Source organism: Prionailurus bengalensis, chromosome D1 (genome assembly GCF_016509475.1).
Source record: "Prionailurus bengalensis isolate Pbe53 chromosome D1, Fcat_Pben_1.1_paternal_pri, whole genome shotgun sequence".
NCBI lineage: Eukaryota > Metazoa > Chordata > Mammalia > Carnivora > Felidae > Prionailurus > Prionailurus bengalensis.
Genome location: NC_057346.1, coordinates 106,195,954 through 106,216,122, shown reverse-complemented (window position 1 = coordinate 106,216,122; position 20,169 = coordinate 106,195,954). Strand labels below are relative to the sequence as shown.

At 55.8% G+C, this 20,169-nt stretch overlaps 3 protein-coding genes across 17 annotated transcripts in view; 1 reads left to right on the top strand and 2 right to left on the bottom strand.

Moving 5' to 3' along the window:
• Window positions 1-3,639: 3,639 nt before the first annotated feature.
• On the bottom strand, window positions 3,640-9,737 carry FEN1 (flap structure-specific endonuclease 1). Of its 2 annotated transcripts, none has more exons than XM_043581367.1 (2): window positions 9,526-9,737; window positions 3,640-5,555 (listed from the first exon to the last, which is right to left on the bottom strand). In XM_043581367.1, the coding sequence occupies exon 2, from the start codon at window positions 5,532-5,534 to the stop codon at window positions 4,392-4,394; it is 1,143 nt and encodes a 380-aa protein (XP_043437302.1). In that variant the 5' UTR covers window positions 5,535-5,555; window positions 9,526-9,737; the 3' UTR covers window positions 3,640-4,391. The 2 variants fall into 2 exon arrangements, with proteins under 2 accessions (XP_043437302.1, XP_043437301.1); XM_043581366.1 differs by lacking the exon at window positions 9,526-9,737 and adding an exon at window positions 8,792-8,934.
• Window positions 9,129-12,331, top strand: TMEM258 (transmembrane protein 258). Its single transcript, XM_043581368.1, has 4 exons — window positions 9,129-9,265; window positions 10,784-10,893; window positions 11,480-11,616; window positions 12,227-12,331. The coding sequence occupies exons 1-3, from the start codon at window positions 9,263-9,265 to the stop codon at window positions 11,604-11,606; spliced, it is 240 nt and encodes a 79-aa protein (XP_043437303.1). The 5' UTR covers window positions 9,129-9,262; the 3' UTR covers window positions 11,607-11,616; window positions 12,227-12,331.
• Window positions 12,332-12,921: 590 nt separating this feature from the next.
• The window catches only part of MYRF (myelin regulatory factor), a 33,915-nt gene continuing 26,667 nt past the window's right edge, over window positions 12,922-20,169 (bottom strand). For 8 of the 14 annotated variants that reach the window (XM_043581352.1, XM_043581345.1, XM_043581346.1 and 5 more), the window contains 6 exons: window positions 19,719-19,970; window positions 18,071-18,173; window positions 17,762-17,836; window positions 17,307-17,412; window positions 15,719-15,793; window positions 12,922-15,517 (listed from right to left, as the gene is read on the bottom strand). In XM_043581352.1, the coding sequence (XP_043437287.1) occupies window positions 15,437-15,517; window positions 15,719-15,793; window positions 17,307-17,412; window positions 17,762-17,836; window positions 18,071-18,173; window positions 19,719-19,970 (692 nt within the window). In that variant the 3' untranslated portion in view covers window positions 12,922-15,436. The remainder of the gene's footprint in view (window positions 15,518-15,718; window positions 15,794-17,306; window positions 17,413-17,761; window positions 17,837-18,070; window positions 18,174-19,718; window positions 19,971-20,169) is intronic. The other 6 variants (XM_043581354.1, XM_043581348.1, XM_043581359.1 and 3 more) reach the window with 3 other exon arrangements.

Genomic DNA, 20,169 nt, shown 5'->3' with positions numbered 1-20,169 from the left:
CTCAGAGGTTCGCAGGCTGGTGGGAGACAGAGCAGCTGAACCTTCCGAGCAAGATTTAGAAAGGAAGGGTTAGTGCTTAGATTTGAGGCCTGGCATAGCACACTGGGAGGCTCAGCCTACTCTAGGGCTAGGGGGGACCTAGGTCTGCCTCAGGCTGCTGGAGAAGCACTTTTCCCACTTGTAGAAGTGGGCAGGGCAAAGGCCAGGGCTGCGGTAATGGAAACATCTGACTTTAAAGGATCCTGGCCCTACTGGTTTTGGGCTCATGGTCCATCCAGGGCACCCAGGGAGCAGTAGGTCCTAGGTCTTGCCAAAACAGCAGAAAGAGTTGCTGGCCACTCGGAATCCCTTTACCTGGGGTTCATCTCTTGCAACCACCACCCAAGGAACAGGACACTTCTAGGATGGGGAGTCCATTTCTTGATCCATAAGCAAGTGACCACACGAGGCAACTGAATCTTCTCCCTTTGAAACAAATGAGGGCCCCCAGGGGTTTCCCTCTGCCTTCCTACCTGTAATTAATTCCAAGTTTAATAAAGTAGTTAGCACAAGTGGACCACATTGGGAGACCCTGAATTACCAGTCACGAGGAAACCACAGATTGTAGTCCTAAAGAATAGAAGGGCCATAAGACATTGTCTACGACCTAACTTATGTTACAGTATTCCTTCTGAGTAGGAACAGTGAATTAAATACAATCACTTCATAGTTCTAAACCAGAGATAGGAAGATAAAAAAAACACAGTTTTGTGAGCTATCAACCCTCAGCCGTTCAAGCATCCTTCCCAGCCGGAGACCAGGCAGGAATTTAGGACAATCTCTTTAAGAAGCCCACCAGTGTAATTCTGAAATACAATTTTTAAATTCTTAACCGTTTAACCCATCCCTAGACTGAACAAAGGAATGTACTCAGGAGCCTGCCTTAATTGCCAGGGTTTGTCGATCCGCCTTCAACACCTTCCCTCCTCACATCCACACCTTCCAATGCCGACGGGGGTGGGGAGATTAGTTGCCTGTTCAACAGCATCTACTCTAAGTGCATTGAGTATTGTGGATACAGAGAGGAGGAAACTTCAAAGTAGAAGGAAAAAGAACCCTAGGAGAGTCCACATTTAGTTTTAGGAGAGAATAAAGATCATCTTAAGGCAAGTTGGGATGGGGTTCGAGGTACCACCTATGGAAGGGCTGTTGGGATCCCTCGAGAGGTGTGTCAAAACAAAGATTAAAGAAGCAACAAACATGGGGAGGACGGGTTGCCAGGGCATACTCAGATCTTTTCCATTTGGCCAGAACCTGCTTTAAAACAGCCTGGGTCGAAAAATGAGAAGTAGAATTGAAACGTTCTACTTCCGTTGGCTTCCTCACTCCAGAATAGGTACTGACCCTTCCCTATCCCCCTGGTTCCCTGCTACCTAGGGTTTCAGCGTGGGGTCACCAGCCTATCGAGCCATCTGGCTGCCAAGCTGAGCAAATCCAGTGATGCTTACTGAGCCAAGGCCGGGCCCTCGAAGCACTTCAACCACCGTGGCCTTCTCTCCTTAACCTAGACCGGTGTGGTCTCACGTGGCCACAGAGGGACACCCCAGTGACAAAAGGCTTAGACCGTTACAACAGTAACAGGAGTCATTTCAAATCCAAGCAGTGACACGAGAAAACAGGCTCAAAGACCATACAAGTCACCGCCAGTCACAGACTGGCAAAACTAACCTTTGAACTCCCGTGTTCTAGAGTTCCGGCCTCTATGTGCATCTTTGTTTCTTTAATTAGGCCGACATCCGTGTCCTTTGTGTTGATGTTACTACATCTCCAAGAAGTAAAGCTGAAAAATAAAGTTAATTTTGACCACCTGAAGGCTATAGTCACTTGTAATCCACGAAGCTCTTGTCTGTCTGTCAATGGGAGAATTTAGGCCTGTGCTGTAAGGTACCACCTACCTCTGGCTCCTTCTGACCAGGAGTTCCCAGATTCCCCTTTCCACAAGGCCTTTGGGCAGAACACCAGGATCCTCCGAAAAACAAGGCACGGGTGGGCTATGGCAAGGAAAAGGAAAGCCAGGCCCTCCTCGTGACCCCGTGTTCAAATGCTTGACTGGCCAGACACACTAGGCAGGCGTCCCATGCTTCTGTCATGAGGCAACACCCCGGCCCTTTTGAACGTTCTAGTCTCCGTATGGGTAGTCCCTATTAGTCTCCTTTCTGCCCAAATCCTCTGCTGGCACAATGCCTTTTTAACCTCAATGCTATTACAACAGCTCTCTTTTTGAGCAAGAGTATTAGACGTGCTAGGTACTCATTTGTAGAACTGGCTTCCCCTGCAGTGCGCGGTGGTTAAACCTTTTAGAAAAGACCAGACAACTGGAACTGAGAACACAAGAGGAAAAACCACTCTGCATGTTTTGACTGCCACAGGATACAAGCCTTTAACTACTGCACCGAGGTGATCAGGTGATTGCTCCATAGGAAGTCTTTCCGCCTCTGGGCCCCATCACCAGAACCACGGGCTTAGCCATCAAATTCCTTGGGGCTCTTGTTACTTGTGTGGCGTGGGCCAATCGGAGAAAATCCGTTTCAACCGCTGGAGACAGCAGTGAACAAAACTACGATCCGTGCCCTCGGAGTAGAACCTTCCGTCTATACCAGTGGTTTTCAGGGTCCCATCGTCACGGGAACAGCACTGCTGGGGAGACTATATCCCGCTCCTGCTTCAACTGGAGCTCATATCCTGAGATTCCATGTAAGATTTCATTTGAAAAACAGGTTGCTCCATGAGAAATTTTGAAAACCAGCAGCCTCTAGTCTTCTACCCGCTTAATATGTTGGAACACAGGCAGCTCAGATTTCCGGCTGCTTAAGTGTCCCTGGTAACTTTAAACAGCAGTGATAGGAATGCTAAAAAAGGAGAAACTCAAACAGGACAGCGCCTTGCCAAGTTTTATCAGGATTATAACTTTTCAGACATTCCATCTTTATGGGAAACAGCCATCTGAATTTGATGTCACAAGAGGAGCGAGAAAGTGACTTTTGAAGTGCGGTTTTGAACAATTTATAAACCGGTAGAATAAATGCTCGGACGCCGTGAAGCAGTTGATCTAAATTGTGAGGCTTTCTCCGAGAAGCTCCTTTACCCCACACAGCAGGTGGAAAACTAGGAACCCATTCGATTTATTAAAACTTGTTTCCCAGCAAGTTAAACTAGGCATCCACCTACAAATGGCTGATGTACTGCCAAGGCCACTTTGGTCATTCTGTGGAGCGTGGCGCCATCTTGCGGCCACTCTCAAACCTCTTGTAACAAGGATACGTCGCCTGTGTGTTCTCTTGGGAGTGAAAAGAACCTTACCTACTTCCTGAAGCCTGGGGGCACTTAGATGTTTGGGTTTTTTTTTTTTTTTTAAATATTTATTTATGAGAGAGAGAGAGAGGGAGAGAGAAAGAGAGACAGTGCGTAGGTGGGGGTGGGGCAGAGAGATAGACACAGAATCTGAACCAGGCTCTGCGCTGTCAGCACAGAGGACACAGGGCTCGAACCCACAAGATGCGAGATCATAACCTGAGCGGAAGTCGGATGCTCAACTGACTGAGCCACCCAGGCGCCCCTCAAGGTGTTTTCAAATGTTCTCAAAGAACACGACATTCTGGCTACTTTTCTAATTTTATTGACTCTTTTCACACGTTTAAAACAAAACCAGCACGTGAAAATAGCATCTCATCCCCAAGTCTCAATTCCGTTGGCTGCCTCAGAGAAGCCATTAGAATTTGGCCCATCTTATGCCTCGAAATAAGATATGCCACGGTGAAGACTCAAGTTACATGGCAAGTTCAAGTTTCTGCGCGCCCCAGAACACACAGCCAGTGGTCGGACCCTTGTGGCCAACTCCAGGGACTCCGGCTGTCCGCCTGTCTCCTGTCTCAGGAGCTCTCCCCGTATGAGAAGACTGGGTCTTCCTGATGGCTGTCCTACAGGGCCGGTCAAGGCTGAGCCAGAGAGAAATACAGCTGGGTTCCACCACCCCTTCCCATCAGCCACCAGTTGGGCCAGTCAGGAAATCATTTTTATACAGTCTTCCATCTCTACCATTTATCCCCCCCTCCTTCTTCAAGACCTGTTGCTATCCCTTTCATTTAACAATAGACTCAGTGTCCGTTAAATTGCCTGAGAGGTGTTTGGAGCCTGACATACTTTCCTGAGCTAAAACAAGAAGAAAACAAGATACCTCTGTGGCCTTCCTGCCACCAGATCAAGTACAAAAGGGAAAGCACTACTGAGACGGGCAGAGCTAGAGAAGCAATGCGAGCCCCTCCCTGCCCCCACAGAGCTCTCGCTGGTGCTAGCGCTTGAGGGCACATCAAGGCAGGTGTTCTGGGGCCGGGGAGGCAAGAGGGGAAACTCCTTTATTTTCCCCGTTTGAACTTCCCTCCTGCCCCGGTCTTTGCCTTCTTCTTAGCGGACCCCTTGGGCTCTGGCTCTTTGCGCTTAGCTGAGGAGAGCGAGCCAGTCACCTTGAAGAAATCATCCAGGCGGCCCTGGGTGCTGCCCTGGCGGCTCTTGCTCAGCCGCCTGACCCCACTGCGGATCCGCTCCTCCGAGAACTGCTTTTCACCACACATGAACTTGACGAGCTCTTCCTCATTCGGCTCGCTCCACTTCAGCTCCACAGACTCTGGGTCAAGCACCTCGGGCTCCAGGAAGAGCTGCTGGGCCTCCTTGTGGAGCCAATTTTCTGGCACGGAGTACTTGCTGGGGTCGAGCCGACGCACGATCTCCTCGATGCTCTTGTGCTTCTGGATGAGGTCCACGGCCCGCTTGGGCCCAATGCCCCGGATGCTCTCACAGTAGTCACTGCCCAGCAGGATGCACAGGTCTACGAACTGCTCCTGGTTCAGGCCCAGCTCCTGCAGGACCCGGCTCAGGTGGAACTCCTGGATGGGCAGCTTCTTGGCCTCGCTGGCCGTCAGGTGCCGCATGAGCACAGGGCTGCCAAAGGTCAGGCAGTCCATGTCCTCCGTGGCCGCGGCATAGACTTTGCCCGCCTTCACGAGGGCGGCACAGCTGGCCTCGGCCTCGCTGGGCGCGTCCAGGTACGGGATGCCCATGAGGCTCAGCAGATGCTTGCACTCGTCGTTGTGCTGCTTGGTGACCTTCACCAGCCGCTTGGTAAACTTCTCCACCTCCTCCCCGGCCCCGGCGGCCTGAGCCTGCTGTAGCTGCTTCTCCGCCTCGGCCCGCCGCTCGCTGCGCTTGGCCAGCTCGCCGGACTTGAGCTGTGGCGGCTTGCCGTCGAAGACATACACGGGTTTGATGCCGTTCTCCATCATGCGGATGGTGCGGTAGAACATGCCCATCAGGTGGCTGGTGGTCTCCCCCTCCTCGTTCTGCAGCACATCCCCGCCCTGGCGGACGGCGATCAGGAACTGATAAATGCTCATGGAGGCATCGATGGCCACCTTGCGGCCGAAGTAGCTCTTGATGTCATTCTCCCGGATGGCACCGGGGGCCACGTCTGCAATCAGCTTGGCCAGGCCTTGAATGCCCATAGCAACACAGAGGAGGGACGGCTAGAACCAAAAACGAACAAACAAAAAAGGAGTAAAGTAAGAACAGGAGGAATTTCAGGGAGGCAAAGGATCAGGGGTTAGAACTGGCGCCCTCTCACCGACTCCCATGCCTCCGACTGTACAAATTTAGCGCAAGAAGAGGACACCGCTTCGGGACCACAGAAGATGAAAAGATGGCACAGGACAAGGTCAGCATTCTCAAAAACCTCACAGTCGAGCAGGGGAGCCCACTCCATGACTACTAAGGCTTCCTGGGTTTCAGGAGGAAACCTGGGGGTTAGGAGGATGAAGGCACTTCTGACGTCCGGGGACTTAAGGTTTCGTGGATAAGGCAGCAACAGGGCTAGCACGCAAGGAGGGCTACCGCTGACGCCTGCGTCAAGGTCCCTGCAAGTCCAGAGGAGAGTGCCTGGCCCAGCCGGAGGCGTCCATGGATCATAAAGACAGGACCTGGGGCGCCTGGGTGGCGCAGTCGGTTAAGCGTCCGACTTCAGCCAGGTCACGATCTCGCGGTCCATGAGTTCGAGCCCCGCGTCAGGCTCTGGGCTGATGGCTCAGAGCCTGGAGCCTGTTTCCGATGCTGTGTCTCCCTCTCTCTCTGCCCCTCCCCTGTTCATGCTCTGTCTCTCTCTGTCCCAAAAATAAATAAACGTTGAAAAAAAAAAATTAAAAAAAAAAAAAAAAAAAGACAGGACCTGAAGGACAGGCAAAGACTGGCTACCAGAGGATGATGAGATGAGGCAGGGACAGAGGCAGCCATGACACAAGGCTGAATGTGTACGGTGGTAAAATAAACACGAGCGTCCACCCTCCTCTGTACCTTTATGCCAGTCATTGACCATCCCCAACTCGTCCTTCTGGCTCCCCTCCTCTTAGCAGCTGTGATGGGTAGTTTCCTGTGTCAACAGAGGCTAGGCTGTAGTACCCAGGTATTTACTCAAACATTAATCCAGGCGCTGCTGGGAAGGTATCTCGTAACATCTGTATTCGGGTGACTTTATTTATTTAGTTAAAAAAAAATTTTTTTTTTGGATGCTTATTTTATTTTTGAGACAGAGAGAGACAGAGCCTGAGCGGGAGAGGGGCAGAGAGAGAGGGAGACACAGAATCCGAAGCGGGCTCCCGGCTCTGAGCTGTCAGCACAGAGCCCGACGCGGGGTTTGAACCCACAAACCACGAGATCATGACCTGAGCCAAAGTCAGGCGCTTAACTGAGCCACCCAGGCACCCCAATATTCAGGTGACTTTAAACAGAGATTATCCTGCAGAATACGGGGCAGTGGCGGGGGGGGGGGGGGTGCTGAGTCAACTGAAAGGCCTTGGGAGCAAAAACGGAGGTTTCCAGAGAAATCCTGCCTGAAGTCTACAGGTTCAATCCCTGCATGAGTTTCTAGCCTGCGGGCCAGCCCTCTAATTTTCAAACTGGTCAACCTCCACAATCACCTGAGCCAATTCCTTCCAATAAATCTCTTTATATATGTCCGTACCCTAGATCCTACCGTTTCTCTGGAGGACCCTGACTGATAAAGCAGCCCTGAAGACGGACTGGCAAAAAACCCCCACAACATATCTGAAGGGAGGTTATGTGGCTTTCTCACATGCTGCTCGAGTGTCCCTTCAGTATCCCCTCAGCCCTGCTACTGGTTTCTATTTCTGCCATGACGTTGCTAGGAGTTTTAAGTCTTTCCCTTTATATTTTCTCTCCACCACGAAGTCCAAGATGTGAACTCCATGGCTCCCACCTGACCCCAGGTCCTGATCTAGGAGCCTGGCAAGCTGTAGTCCCTCAGTCCAGTAATACACTCCTGTGTTTCAGGCCCCTTGACAAATAAAATAGTTCCCAGGGCAGTGTTTCCTGAACTTCGATCAGATCCAAACTCCGCTCCCCTCACAATTTTTTGCCACTTCCATCTAAAACCTGTATTTGGGGGCGCCTGGGTGGCTCAGTCGGTTAAGCGTCCGACTCCTGGATCCTGGCTCAGGTCATGATCTCATGGTTTTGTGAGTTCGAGCCCCACATCAGTCTCTGTGCTGACAGCGTGGAGCCTGCCTGGGTTCCTCTCTCTCTCTGCCCCTCCCCGACTCACGCTGTGTGTCTTTCTCTCTCTCAAAATAAGCATCAAAAAATTTTTTCAAAAGGGGCGCCTGGGTGGCGCAGTCGGTTAAGCGTCCGACTTCGGCTCAGGTCATGATCTCACAGTCCCTGAGTTCAAGCCCCACGTCGGGCTCTGCGCTGACAGCTCAGAGCTTGGAGCCTGCTTCGGATTCTGTGTCTCCCTCTCTCTCTGCCCCTCCCCTGCTCAGGCTCTCTGTCTCAAAAATAAATAAAAACATTAAAAAAATTTTTTTTTAATTAAAAAAAAAAACACACACTCAAAACCTGTACTTGCATTCACTTAGTATTTTCTTTAAATGGACCCCATTGTCTTAAAAACCAAGTTGAAAACGAGAACTCATCTTAAGCAATAATGTCTGTGTCACAGTAGTTAAATTTTAATGTTAACTGTATAACTATTAAAAAGGATTTAGGGGTGCCATTTAAAGTCGTTGCGTGCTCACTGGTGATATGTGTCCGTCACCCCAAGACATATACGAGACCTTTTAGCTGTTCCCACTTTTCAAAGGGTTCTTTGCAAAGCATAAAAGACCCTGTCGCATGCCCCCTTCCGTGCTTAAGTCCAAACACCTCAACCTGGCGGCAAGATCTTCCGTGCGCGGCTTCCCAACCTACCGTCACAGTCTGGGAGCCAACACAAAGTTTGGGAGAAGGCCGGCCCTTTCTCACTGCTGCTCAGCCGCGCCCTCCTCTAGCCCCTGCCATACACTGGGCGCTCAGGATCGTTCCCCCCCCAGAAGCCATTCAATCCTCGGGGTCCGGCCTCAGGCCGGCTGCTTTGCCAGAACGGGTACGGAGGGGACAGTGCCTGCTGGCTTAGCCTCCCGCGGCCCCCGACGCAGGGAGGTGGGAAAGGGTCTCAACAAGTGAAGTTTACAAAATGTTTCTCAGCCAGGATCTCGGTCGAAATACACAACGGGCCCATAAAGTGGAGGCTGTTTCCCTCCTTCCACAAACGAAGCAAGAGGCTCGGGGCTTCGGCGACCGGCCCAAGTCGCACAGCGGGAAGGTGGCAGGCCGGCGCTCCAGCCTCCGCCCCGCGCGCGGCAGACGGTCCCCGACAGCACCCAGCGCCAGGCGGACCCCGCCGCCCTCGGAAGCGCTTCCCATGGGGTCTCACCTGGCCTTTGGAGCGCGAGGCCTCGACAGCTAGCGCTTGGTCCGGGGTCGCCCACGACGGTACTCAGCCCCGCAAACCTGCTCAGCGCGGCCGCGGACGCCCTCCCGCTCAGCCGCCTTCCAAAGCCCGCGCTCCCGTCACGTGACCCGCCGCCGCGCACGGCCTCCTGGGAAGTGTAGTGCAGGCCCGGACGCCCTCGGCCAGCTTCCCTTGTGGCAAACAGTACCCCCTCCACCCCCGTGGGGGAACGAACCCTCCCAGCGGCTCTGTCCTACCCTTCTCCATCGCTCGTCCCAACGCCACATCGGGGCCCCACAGGCCCCAGCGCCCCCTACCTCCGAAACCACAGGACTACAAATCCCACAATGCCACGCGAGCGGGCGCACTTCCTTTTCCGGCTGCACAAGGCGCCTGCTCCTGCCGACGTGTTATTCCTGTGGCGGAGCGGTGGATTACCCTGTGCCTGGCAAGATGGTGAGAGGGTTGAGGGGCGTCCCGGACAGGGCTGTGATGAGGACCCCCTCGGGGCCCGTCCCACACCCCGTTTCTCTCGCGGAGGTCTCAGACGCCTGAGACCCAGACAGCCGGCGGCTCCTATATCCGACTTGGGCCGAGGGGCGGGAAGGGAAGGAAGCCCCTTGCCACGGACTCTTAGGGTGAGGTTTTGATCCCGCGATTTTTAAGGGTGAGGCTTGTACGGCGCATTTTTAACACCTCGAGCTTCTATCGGTTACCTGTGATTAAGCCGTTATCTCTATTTGATCTCTGTTTGGAAAGTTCTTCCTCTCGCAGAACTCGTACTCATCTGCAAGGCCCAGGGCAGATGTCCCCTTCTTGGTGAAGCACTTCCAACTCTCTCAGGCACTTGGCCGCTCTCTGCTGGGAGCTCCCACAACCCGCGTACAAACCTCTTGCCACATGTCACGGACTTCTTTGTTATCTGCCACGCCTCCTAGTGACCACCATCTGACGTGCAGCTAGCTCTGGGATGATGGCTATTCATCTTTGTATTCCCAGTGCCGAACACAGGGCCTGCGATCGGAGGCTCAATAAATGGCAGCGATTGTCTTTATCATTTTGGGGGGTGTGGGCATAAATGTTTACTGAATTGAATTCCAGTGTCTCTTAGAACAATGGGGTCGATTTATTTCTCTAGAGTTGTTATGTTCTGGGTTTTAGGAGCGTTGGCTGGTGAGTGACAATGGAAGTTAACATTTGTACAGAACTTTACGTTTACAGCCCTCCTTCACAAGCATTATCTCATAATTTTCCCTGTAACCTTGGGAGGGAAACAAACACCTATTGAGCAACTACTTTGTGCCAGGAAGTGAGCTAGATACTTGGACGTTCGTCACCCTTCTTCAGTCATACATCAACCCTGTGAGGGGTGTTACTATAACTACTTTACAGAGACTCATTCAGTAGAGCTAGTTTATTAATGGATGTCTTTTGCTGTTAGATCCTGAGATTCCCTAATAGTGTAGTGGGAAGAATACAGAAGTAGAAGTTGAGATCTGGGTACTGGTCCAGGCTCTGAATTACAGCAGGGATTCTGAGCTTGGTGTCTATAGACATGGGTCCATAAATCTCCTAAAATTATAGGCAGACTATTTCTTGCATGTGGTTTTTTTCCAGGCAGAGTCCATACCTTTAACCATTTTTTTTTTTTTTTTTAATAGTCCTCCCTGGCCTCAGAAGATGTTAGGGACCACTGATCTATAGCTAGTCAATCATCGTCAGTGTCAGCCTCTGACTCTCAGCTGCCCTTCTTGTCTCATAGTGAAAAGACAGAGTGTCACCTAAGTTTACGATGGAATCGTCATTTCCAAATGGAATCACTTGATGTTGGTTCTGAAGGATTTCCATATTTCCATATTTCCCAGGCTGAGACAGTCATTGGAGGATGAGGCCCATTGGTGGATGACCTCACACTCCCCCTCACGTTGAAGTCCTGGGATTCTTTGATAGCTCTGATCTCCTGCCCTCCCCTAGGAGCTCGAGGCCATGAGCAGATACACCAGCCCAGTGAACCCAGCTGTCTTCCCCCATCTGACCGTGGTGCTGTTGGCCATTGGCATGTTCTTTACCGCCTGGTTCTTCGTGTATCCTTTTCACTGAGCAGCCAGTGGGCCAGAGTTAGTGGTGTGGGAAACTAAGGGAGAAACCATGCTGGGTACGTGCACCCTGCCAGTTTTGTTCTGGTGTGGGGCTAAGGGGGAAGGTAAGGAGGTCGAAGGACAGCTGTTGATGTGCAGGGTCGGGCTGTGGCCTTACTTCCCAAGTTTAGGTGAGCTCAGTTTGCTCTTCAGATTTCCGGGACAGTGGACAGAAGGCCTGGCTGGACTGCAGGTTGGGGATAGGGGATCTGAAGTTGGCAGAGTGGTAAAGGAGGGGCGTGCTCAGGTGGCAGGAGATCTGAGGGCTAATGCCAGTTCCTCAGTTCACTGGCTGTGTGACCCAGGGCAGGTGACCTAACCTCTCTGGGCCTGATTTTCTTCACAGGTGGTTGAGGGCTGGTAGGAAGCAACAGAGTCCAGATCATCTCTTGGGCCTCTCTTCCTGGCTGCGCTGAGCCCGGCAAGCCTCCTAGAAAGCCCTCACCCCGTACCTTTTTCCCAGAGCTGCACTGGCCGGGCTTCCTGTCCTACGCAGCCCCATCCCTCTGCTTCTCCTTAATCACCCTGCCAGCTATGAGGTGACCTCCACCAAGTACACTCGGGATATCTACAAAGAGCTCCTCATCTCCTTGGTGGCCTCGCTTTTCATGGGCTTTGGAGTTCTCTTCCTGCTGCTCTGGGTCGGCATCTACGTGTGAGCTCCCAAAGGTAAGTGCTGCGACAGGGCGGGCATTAGAGAGGCTTCCCACATCCACGTCAGTGCGGTCCTCAGGCCTGTGCAACACTTTGGTTCATGGAGACAGACTCGGCAGAGTGGATAGGGACACCGGACGCCGGACGCATGTGCCTCTTTCCCTGTCCCTAACAGGGATCTCTGCCCTACGTTGTCATGCTGAGCTCTGCACACTGCCCAAGGCCTTGATCTGGCTTCGGGGTGTACTTCATAGGGCTGTGGGAGCAGGCTTCCCACGTGATGACATTTGGGTTCTTACACATCACACGCCATTGACTTGGCTGCTCGGGAACGGGCTAGAAGGGGGGGTCAGAACCTGGGGCTCCCAGTTTGCTGCAGGGAGTGCCACTGTGGTAAGTTTGAATGTTTTCAGTCATTAAAAGAAACCTTGACTAAAGTGATGAAGCAAACCCAGAGACCCTGGCTGCAGATAATCCACTAAACAGGTCCCTGAGAGTCAGCTTTGGTAGCTCCGCTTCAGTCGTGTGCCCATCAGCCCTTGCCCCAGGGGCACAGGCGTCAGTGAGAAAAGGAGGCGGAAGGAAGGGTCATTGGTCTCATTTTGATACCCCTCTCCTCTTTCAGGTTCCAGCCCGGTGGCTTCACTGAACCCCTGCTTTTGTAAATTAATTTTTTTACCGTTGCCACAAGTGTCCCCCACCTGCTCACAATAAAGGCAGATGTGTGACCGTCCCGTCTGAACGCCCGTTTCGCAGCGGTGGGGTGGTGCTGGGACTACCTGACTTCCCTGGTCCCACCCCTTCCCATTTCTCTCCTGCCTTTCAGATGCTCCCTGCTGCCGGGAAGCCCTGCTTTCTACTGTGAGGGGCGAGGAGGGTGAGGGAGGGGAGGCTGTCCTTGTAACGTAAGGCTTCGTGGACAAGGAGGGACCAGCTCTCTCCTCTGTTGTTTTTACAGCAGACTTCTCTGGGAACCCACACCAGTCACGTCTGCCCTGGACCTGTCCCATCCTCTGAATGTACTCTCCCTTCTGTGGGTTGGAGACCTTCACAAGGCTCAGCTTGTCCCCAAAGGGGAGGTTTTCCTTGGGGAAGGGGGCCACTTTAACCCAGGTAGGGCAGCCGTGGGTCTGGGGGGGAGTGGCTAGGGAAGGCGGCTGCGGAGTCCTGTTCCCAAGCCTGGCGTGAAGTTGAGAAGGATGTTGGGGTGCAACGCATCCACGTGGCTCAGGAACCTCAAGAGATTCCAGTTGGTCTTTGCCCCACAGGCAACTCCCGTCTCCTACCAGAACAGTCTCAAGAAGAGATGGGGAAGCAAGGTCAGATACAAAGCCATATTTATACATTTATTTATATACGTATATTTACTTCAGAAGAAAAGGACAGGGACAGGAAGCAAGCAGGCCCAGGGCTGCCTCCCTGTGCCCACTCCAGAGTCAGAGTTGGTACGTGATAAATATGAGTCAGCACTCAGGGACAGGAACTGGGAGTTAACTGGGAGGGAGGGGCGCTCTATGCACACGCGGGCTTTTATGGGGGCGGGTATAACGTGGGCAGAGGGACTTGTGCGTTGAGAGGCCCTATGTACAGCTTGAAGCTCCGGGGAGATTAGCCCCGCGACTATGGGAATAAATGCCGGAGGGGAGGGGAGGGGAGGGGAGGGGCAGCTGCTGGACCCCATGTAGGGAATGGAACCAAGACACCCACTTACCAGTGCCAGCCGGGCAGCTGTCAGCCTCCAGCAGGTGACCCGCTCCCCTTCCCCGAAGCCCATCTACCTTACTGGGCTTAAGGCGACTTTGGTCCAAGGTTGACCCCCTCTCAAGCAGCTTGGAGCCCCAGCTTGGCCCCAATCCTCGCACTGAGGACCCCTCCTCAGGCATGGAAACAGCCAGCTGCTAACCAGATTGGGGCAATGCTGTGTCCAGAAGGGCTCCAGGGGGCAGTGGAGGGTCACTTTCCAGTTCAGGACTGAGGGGCCACAGTCCAAGGCCAGGCACCCTCACTGAGGAAGCCCCAGAATCCTATTACAAAGGGTGGGGCTCAGCAGTTTTTAAGGCATTTCGGGAGGGTTTCCCCCACTCTGGGGGAGGGAGAACAGAGTAGTCCTAAGGAAGGCCTGGCCCCCTGCGTGGTGTGGGGAACCGTGGGATTCCTATGTCAGAATGAAGGAGTGGAGCCACGCCGGGGAAGGGGCTGGGAGGCGAGGTATCCCTGCCATCCCCCAACTCCCCTAAGGGTAAGTGCTTTGTGACCCATGCCGGAAGGGGGCCCACAGTTCCCAGGCTTCAAGACCCAGCTCCCCATAGGAAGGCCTCCCATTCAAAGTCGAGAATGAGACTTCGGAGAGGGGTAAGGCCTGGTTCCCAAAGACGTGGCAGGATACCACAGGGCAGGGACCGCAATTCCCAGGCCCATGCGGACGTGGCTCAGTGATTTCCACATTCTTCTGTGAGCCTGGATGTGGCCTCAGTGCTCCAGGCACCCACTAAGAAAGGTTAACTTAACATTGGCACTTGAGATAAGACTTCTTCCTAACACAAGCCCACTGCTCCATCTCTGGGAGGAGTGAGTGGAGACGGGGCCTGCTGCCGAGCCTGGGTCACTCCAGCTCAGCTCTCGAACCCAACATGGGAGCCCTTGATCTGGGGAGACCAGGTGACCAGGAGACAAGAGTGAAGGGGGAAGCCAGAGTCTTGGTGGTCGGGAGTGAGCTGGAGGTCTCAAGCCTCCCTGGGATGGATCAGAGCCAGGCCCCTGTCTCTGCAAGTGTCCCCCTGTCCCCCCCCCTCCCCCAGGGCTCTGCACTTCTCCAGGCTTTACCATCTCCAACCTCCACCCCCGCTCTGGCTTAAGTGCATTTTAGTAATTATTTCGTTAATAACAGCAACAACTCTGCATCCACACACCAGCCAAGACCAGCCTGCTGCCTGGCATGGATTCCTGCTCCCCTGCTCAGAGAGAATGATGGGTCCCGGATACTGCTGCAAAGCTCTGGAAACTCCCAGGAACCCAGGCCATGGGGCCCCGACACCGTCTTGGTCGGGGGGCTCACAGGGAACTTCAGGATACTCCAGGTTCAAGGGTCCGGGGCTTACCTCGCCCACCGCCCCACCTCCCTCACCGGTTCAGCTGGGCACGAAATGTACATAAGGCACATGGTCAGTCTTTCCAACCCATCCAGGGCTGGCTCCAGCTGCCCTGGGAGCTCTTGGGAGCCCGTGTTCCCAGGGAGAAGAGACTTCCTGGGCCACACTTAAAGCTTTAAAGTCCCAAGTCCAGCGTAACAGTCAAACCCCAAAAAGTCCACCACCTCGCCGCCCCGCAGGGAGCAGCTGTGAGGGTGATGGCTGCATACTCTCCACCGACTCATGGATCCAGCCGAGTCTTTTAGGGCTCTGTCCAAGTCCCCAGCTGATAGCAAGGTCAGCAGGTCCCCTCTCCAAAAGAGGGGGGGCTCCCAGTCTCAAAAGGGGAGGGTGGGAGGTAAGCTCTGGACAGTCACAGGCTTACCCTTGCCGCCAGAGTACCTGAGGACGGCCCTCCAACCACCATAACTGGACAGATAGGAACTGGTCCCGGCCTGGCCCCAGGAGGTCCCTCTGGCTCCCTCCGCGACGTGTGAGGGGCGACCGGCAGGGACAGCAACTCCAGTGTGAGGACTTCCAGTTTCACCAGTCGTGGGGAGGGCCAGGCCCGGTTCAGTCTCTCCAAGGGGGTGCCAGTGAGCAGAGAGCTGGCAGGCAGGCGCTCCAGTGTAACACCACCGCGTCCAGTGTGGAAGGGGCGCCCGGGGACCCGGGCTGTGGTGTGGTGCTGCCTTGGGGAGGGCAGCTCAGTCACACAGGCGGTAGAAGTGGAAATAGTAGTCTGTGGCCGGCAGGACCGGGGCCTCCACGCTGCAGTTGGCCTGACCCTGGGTGGGAGGGGAGCGGGCACAGGTGAGGTGGCTCTGGGGGTACAGGGCAGGAAGCACCCCGCCCCTGGCGCCGACATCACCTGCCCCTGTGCCCCACGTCCTGCCATTCGCTCCGTGAACCCCCGCCTCCCTTCCCCGAGCCCCACGCTGAGCTACAGGCGCCTGGACCTCTGGGGGCAGGTGGGTGCCTGGGCTCACCAGCAGTGCCACCCGGAAGTGGTAGGTGAATTCTCGGAAAGACAGGATGGTCACTGGCCACTGGTGGGACGTGCCCTGGAGAGAGGGGAGAGAGAAGGGTGAACACAGCCCCCTGCCCCTATCCCGACCAGCAGCCGTCACCGGGGCTCCAGGGCAAGTCTCCCAAAGGGTAAAGTGAGCACTGAGAAGAGAGAAGGGAGAGAGCACGCTCTGCTTTGGGGAGTGATGGCAGCCCCCCCTCTACGCACACTCTGTGCCAGGTACCCACAGCCCACAGCCGCCGTGCCCCGGTCCCTGCCTCCCCTCACCCATTACGCTCCAGGCACAAAGTATTTCATTAACCCCAACCTCACTACAACCCAGGAAGGTGATGCTGCTGGTAGATGAGGAAGCCGAGTTCCAGCCTAAAATCACAGGGCACCGGGTGGCAGAGCTGGGGTTGACACACGGGTCTGGTCTGCTCTCCTTCGCCAGGGAGCGTGAGGCCCGGCTTCAGACCGCTTGCCCATCTCCCCCCTGAGGCTTTGGCTTGGCCTCCAGGGATGTGGATTCTGGCCTGAGCTCCACATCTGAAGACGAGGGGCTGGCCGGGCTCTCCCTCTACTTCCGGGCACGTTCTCCTCTGCGCCTGTTTCGAGGCTCCCACCCACCCCTCCGCCTGTTACTTTCTGCACATCCTTTCTCCTCAGCTAGAGGGTGCGTTCTTCCCGGGCAAGGCCTGGGTCCACCCCGCCTGCCTCCCCACTGCTGAGCCCAGGACAGGGCCTGGGCTAGAGGGGCCCCGACACATACTTGTTGAATAACCACGAATTGGCGAGAAGTCCCCTTAACCCGTGCTGAGAGTCACAACTTTGGGTTACGTGGGGGTCACATGGCCAGTGACTTGCCATGTGAGGAGCTGAACAAGGAAAGGGTCTCAGCCATTTGGTTCTCCGAGCGGGAGGTAGGCCTCTACGAAACCGCCGAGAGATCTTCCAAAATGGTGGCTTGAACCATGCCGCTGCCCAGTGTGAACTCACTGGGCCCAGTGTGAGCCGCTGCCCGTGCTCCTTCCCGTTTCCTGCCCCCTAGCCCTTGCCACGTGTCCGGCTCTGCCAGAAGGCCACCCAGTCCCTGGCCTCCAGACCTCAGCATGTGCTGTCCTACTCCTGGGACACTGTCCTCTCTTCTTTCTCCAGCTGACCCCAAATCATCCTTCAGTTCTCTCTTAAACGTGACTTTTTCGGGGTGGCTGTTCTGACCCCAAGCACAGACAAGGCTGGCTCTCCCTGCCAAGGACTCCTAGATACCCTCCCCACCCGCACCGTTGCATTCAATCCCAGGTTAGGCCCGGTGGGACTTTTGTCTTCCCAGGGGCTCTGTCAGGGCAGGGCCGGGGATGGGACAGAGCAAGGGCAGGGCCACGAGGCGCTCAGCCGTGACCAGTGCCCCCGTGCCCACTCCCCCGGGCCCAGAGGCCTAAAGCGTCCCTTGTGGAGGTGCCTTCGCTCTGGCCCCCGGCTCCTTCACCTGTTTGGGGGCGCGGCTGTGCCCGGGGAGAGGAAGCTCTGGGGTGTGGCTGGCCCACGGCTTCCCAGTCGCCCCCTACCTGGGTGTCCTGGTAGGTGTGCAGGCTCTGTGGAAAGTCCCTCTCCTCACACGGCTGCTCCTTTGACATCAGGCTGCACAGCACCACAGACACGGGAGACGAAGAGCTGGGGGAAGGCCCAGTTAGCAGGGAGGTGGGGCTCCTGGGGGCCCCCTCCCAACCAGCCCTCCCCTCCACCTCCCCTGCCCCGCTGAAACAAGCCGCGAGTCCACACGCGGCCTGACAACGATGCCCACGGGTCAAGGCCCGAGACGGCCACAAACCCTTTGCCGTCTACCGTCCCACATGGCGTTCACACCCCGGTGCAACCACGGTGTGGTTCACAGATGAGAAGCTGAAGCCCAGAGACTGCCAGGGTCACACAGCCAGTCAAGCGCAGAGCGAGCAATAAAGTTGGCGTCGCTCCTCAGACCCCTGCCCCAGGTTGCCGGGGACCCCCACGTCCCTCCACTCACTTCATCTGCAGAGTCAGGCTGAGGTGCAGTGGGGTGCCGCTGCTGACAGGGATGTGGTAGGTGAAGTTTCCAGGCCTGAGAGGGCAAACATGGCTGCTGCTTAGTCCAAGGCTACCCTGCTGAGGCCCTCTGCCTGGACTCCCCGCCCCCCCCACCCCCACCCCGTCTATCCTGGAGCTCACGGAAAGGGACTGTGCCACCTCTGGGGTGGGGGAAGGGGGATGACATCTGAGCATCTGTACTGCCTGGGCTCACGTCACCTGAGGGAGTCTGTCCTTGGGGTGAGGGGAGGGGGGCAGCCAGGCCCACCTGCAGGCATCCTCTGGAGCGCAGTACTGGGAAGTGATGGGCATTGAGTTCTCCAGCACCTGGATGGAGGTCAGGGAGGGCACTGGGTCTGCAAGGAGAGAGGCTGTTGGGGCAGGGAGGAGGGTGACAGGGGCGAGAAGCCGCCAAGCCCTTCCTCGCCAGACTCGCGTTCAGTCACACACACCTTAGTATAAATAAGTTTCAGGTCATTCTTTCCAGACCCCCCACAATGGCCAGGGTCACACCACCCTCCGCCCCAGCAGCACTACGAAGAGCCAGTTCCCGGGAGCCTGAGGCCCACCTCCTTGACAGGAACCTGCACACCAGGGGCAGGGATGGGTGCCGGGAGGTGCACAGGAGCCCGCCCACAGTGCTCTGCTCCTGACTGCACACGCTTTTCAACACTCAGTTCAGAGGCATCAGGTTGGTACCTTGAAATCAGCCATGGTGGGAGTATTCGCCACAAATCGGGGCTTTTTTTTTTTTTTTTTTTTTTTTCCCTCCAGAGCCAACTGTGAGACACCTGCCAGCACCACACTCCTGGGGGCCTGTGGCCCTCTGTGAAGGAACCCACCACGACTGGCTGACTGGCTGGGTGAGGGCGGGACTGAAGCGTGACACGGAGGGCGGGTGAGGTCATCTCAGCTCACCTACAGGCTAGCTGCTGCCTGCCTGACCATCCTACCGAGGGAGGGGAGGCTGGGGCCACCGAACATGCGCTCAGCTCCGTGAGGCATAGCCAGGCATCCAGGGGCCCCAGCAGGCCCATGGGCCCATGGACACCACACACAGACAAGATGGAAGAGACCCTCACATGTCTCTTCTGGGCAAACTCCTGCAGTCCTTCAGAGACTCAGCTCCAATGTCACCTCCTCCGAGGAGGCCTTCCTGATCACCTCTCCACCCCCGCCTGGATTACGTGCCCTCCCCAGTCACCAAGCTGCCTGCAAAGTCCCCTCAGAGCTGCGGCCCGCCCCTACGCTGCCGTGTTCTCACGTCTCTGAGCCATCCGGGGCCGGGCACGTGTGTCCTCAGCACCCCCAGCCCCCCACCCCCCTGTACAATTGAACTTCAGTCTCGGCAAGTCACAGTTTCTAAGCTTTTTTTTTCCCTCTAAGCCACAAAACCCATCAAGTGAAAGCCAATGAGAAGGCCCAATACCTAGAGCAGAGCCGCCTGGGAAGCCTGGAAGGCCCCAGGCCTCCTCTGCAGCCCCCAGGACGGCCGGCAGGGTGCGTCGGAGGAGTCAGTGGCAGACAGAAAACCTGTGCGGCCAAGGGTTCTCTGGCTTGGTGACGACCAAAGCCTTGAGATTTGGAAAGCTGGGGGGGCGCGGGGGGAGACCCTACACAGCACCCTCCTTGCCCTGGCATGGGGGCGAAGGAGCCAGGCCCTGGTGTCGGGGAGATGGAATCCTAGCTCTGCCGCTGACAGGCCGAACACCCTGTCTCCGTTTCCCCATCTGAACTACGGGGACGACCCCCTCCTTGCAGGAATATGTAAGGATTAAATGAGGCGAGCTACATAAGGCTCCTGGCCTCATTCCCGCTACTTAGTAATGCCCAGCAAGCGTCTGTGGGCTGGCAATCCCGCGCCAGGCGTTCAGGTGGCTGAGCTGAGAAGATGGGGGGCAAGGTAGGGCAAGTACCTGGCTGGCCCTGGGCCCGAGTGGGCCGAGCAGGGCTCAGGCCGGGCTGGGGAAGCCCTCTGCGGGCCCGGCCGTGGAGACCAAGGCTGGGGCTGTTCTTGGCTTTGCCCTGCCCTCCAGGGAAGGGGACTTCAGGGCTGGCCAGAGGCTCTGAGCTCTTTGGATGCTTGGAGTGGCCAATACCATTGGCCGACAGGCCCCAGGACTTGGCTCTGATGTTGGTGACTGGTAGGAGGGCCATCTGGCCGGGGCCTGTGGACAGAACCAGGGGTAGGCTGAGAAGAAGGCACAGGCAGCAACTGGCTACCTCCTGTCCAGCTTTCTCTAGGACTTCACCAGACTGTGGGTGACCCCCATCTGTCTCTTGGTCCCCTCAGGGAGACCCACCAGTCTTCCTCCGGAGCCTCATTCTGGGCTCCCGGACACCCTCCCTCCAATGAGTCTTCGGGGT

Bases quoted from the DNA above. Each gene is read 5' to 3' on its own strand.
- FEN1 (XM_043581367.1), bottom strand. From the start codon at position 5,534: ATGGGCATTCAAGGCCTGGCCAAGCTGATTGCAGACGTGGCCCCCGGT.
- TMEM258 (XM_043581368.1), top strand. The intron at 10,894-11,479 runs GTATCCTTTTCA...TCACCCTGCCAG, and splicing joins TTTACCGCCTGGTTCTTCGT to CTATGAGGTGACCTCCACCA.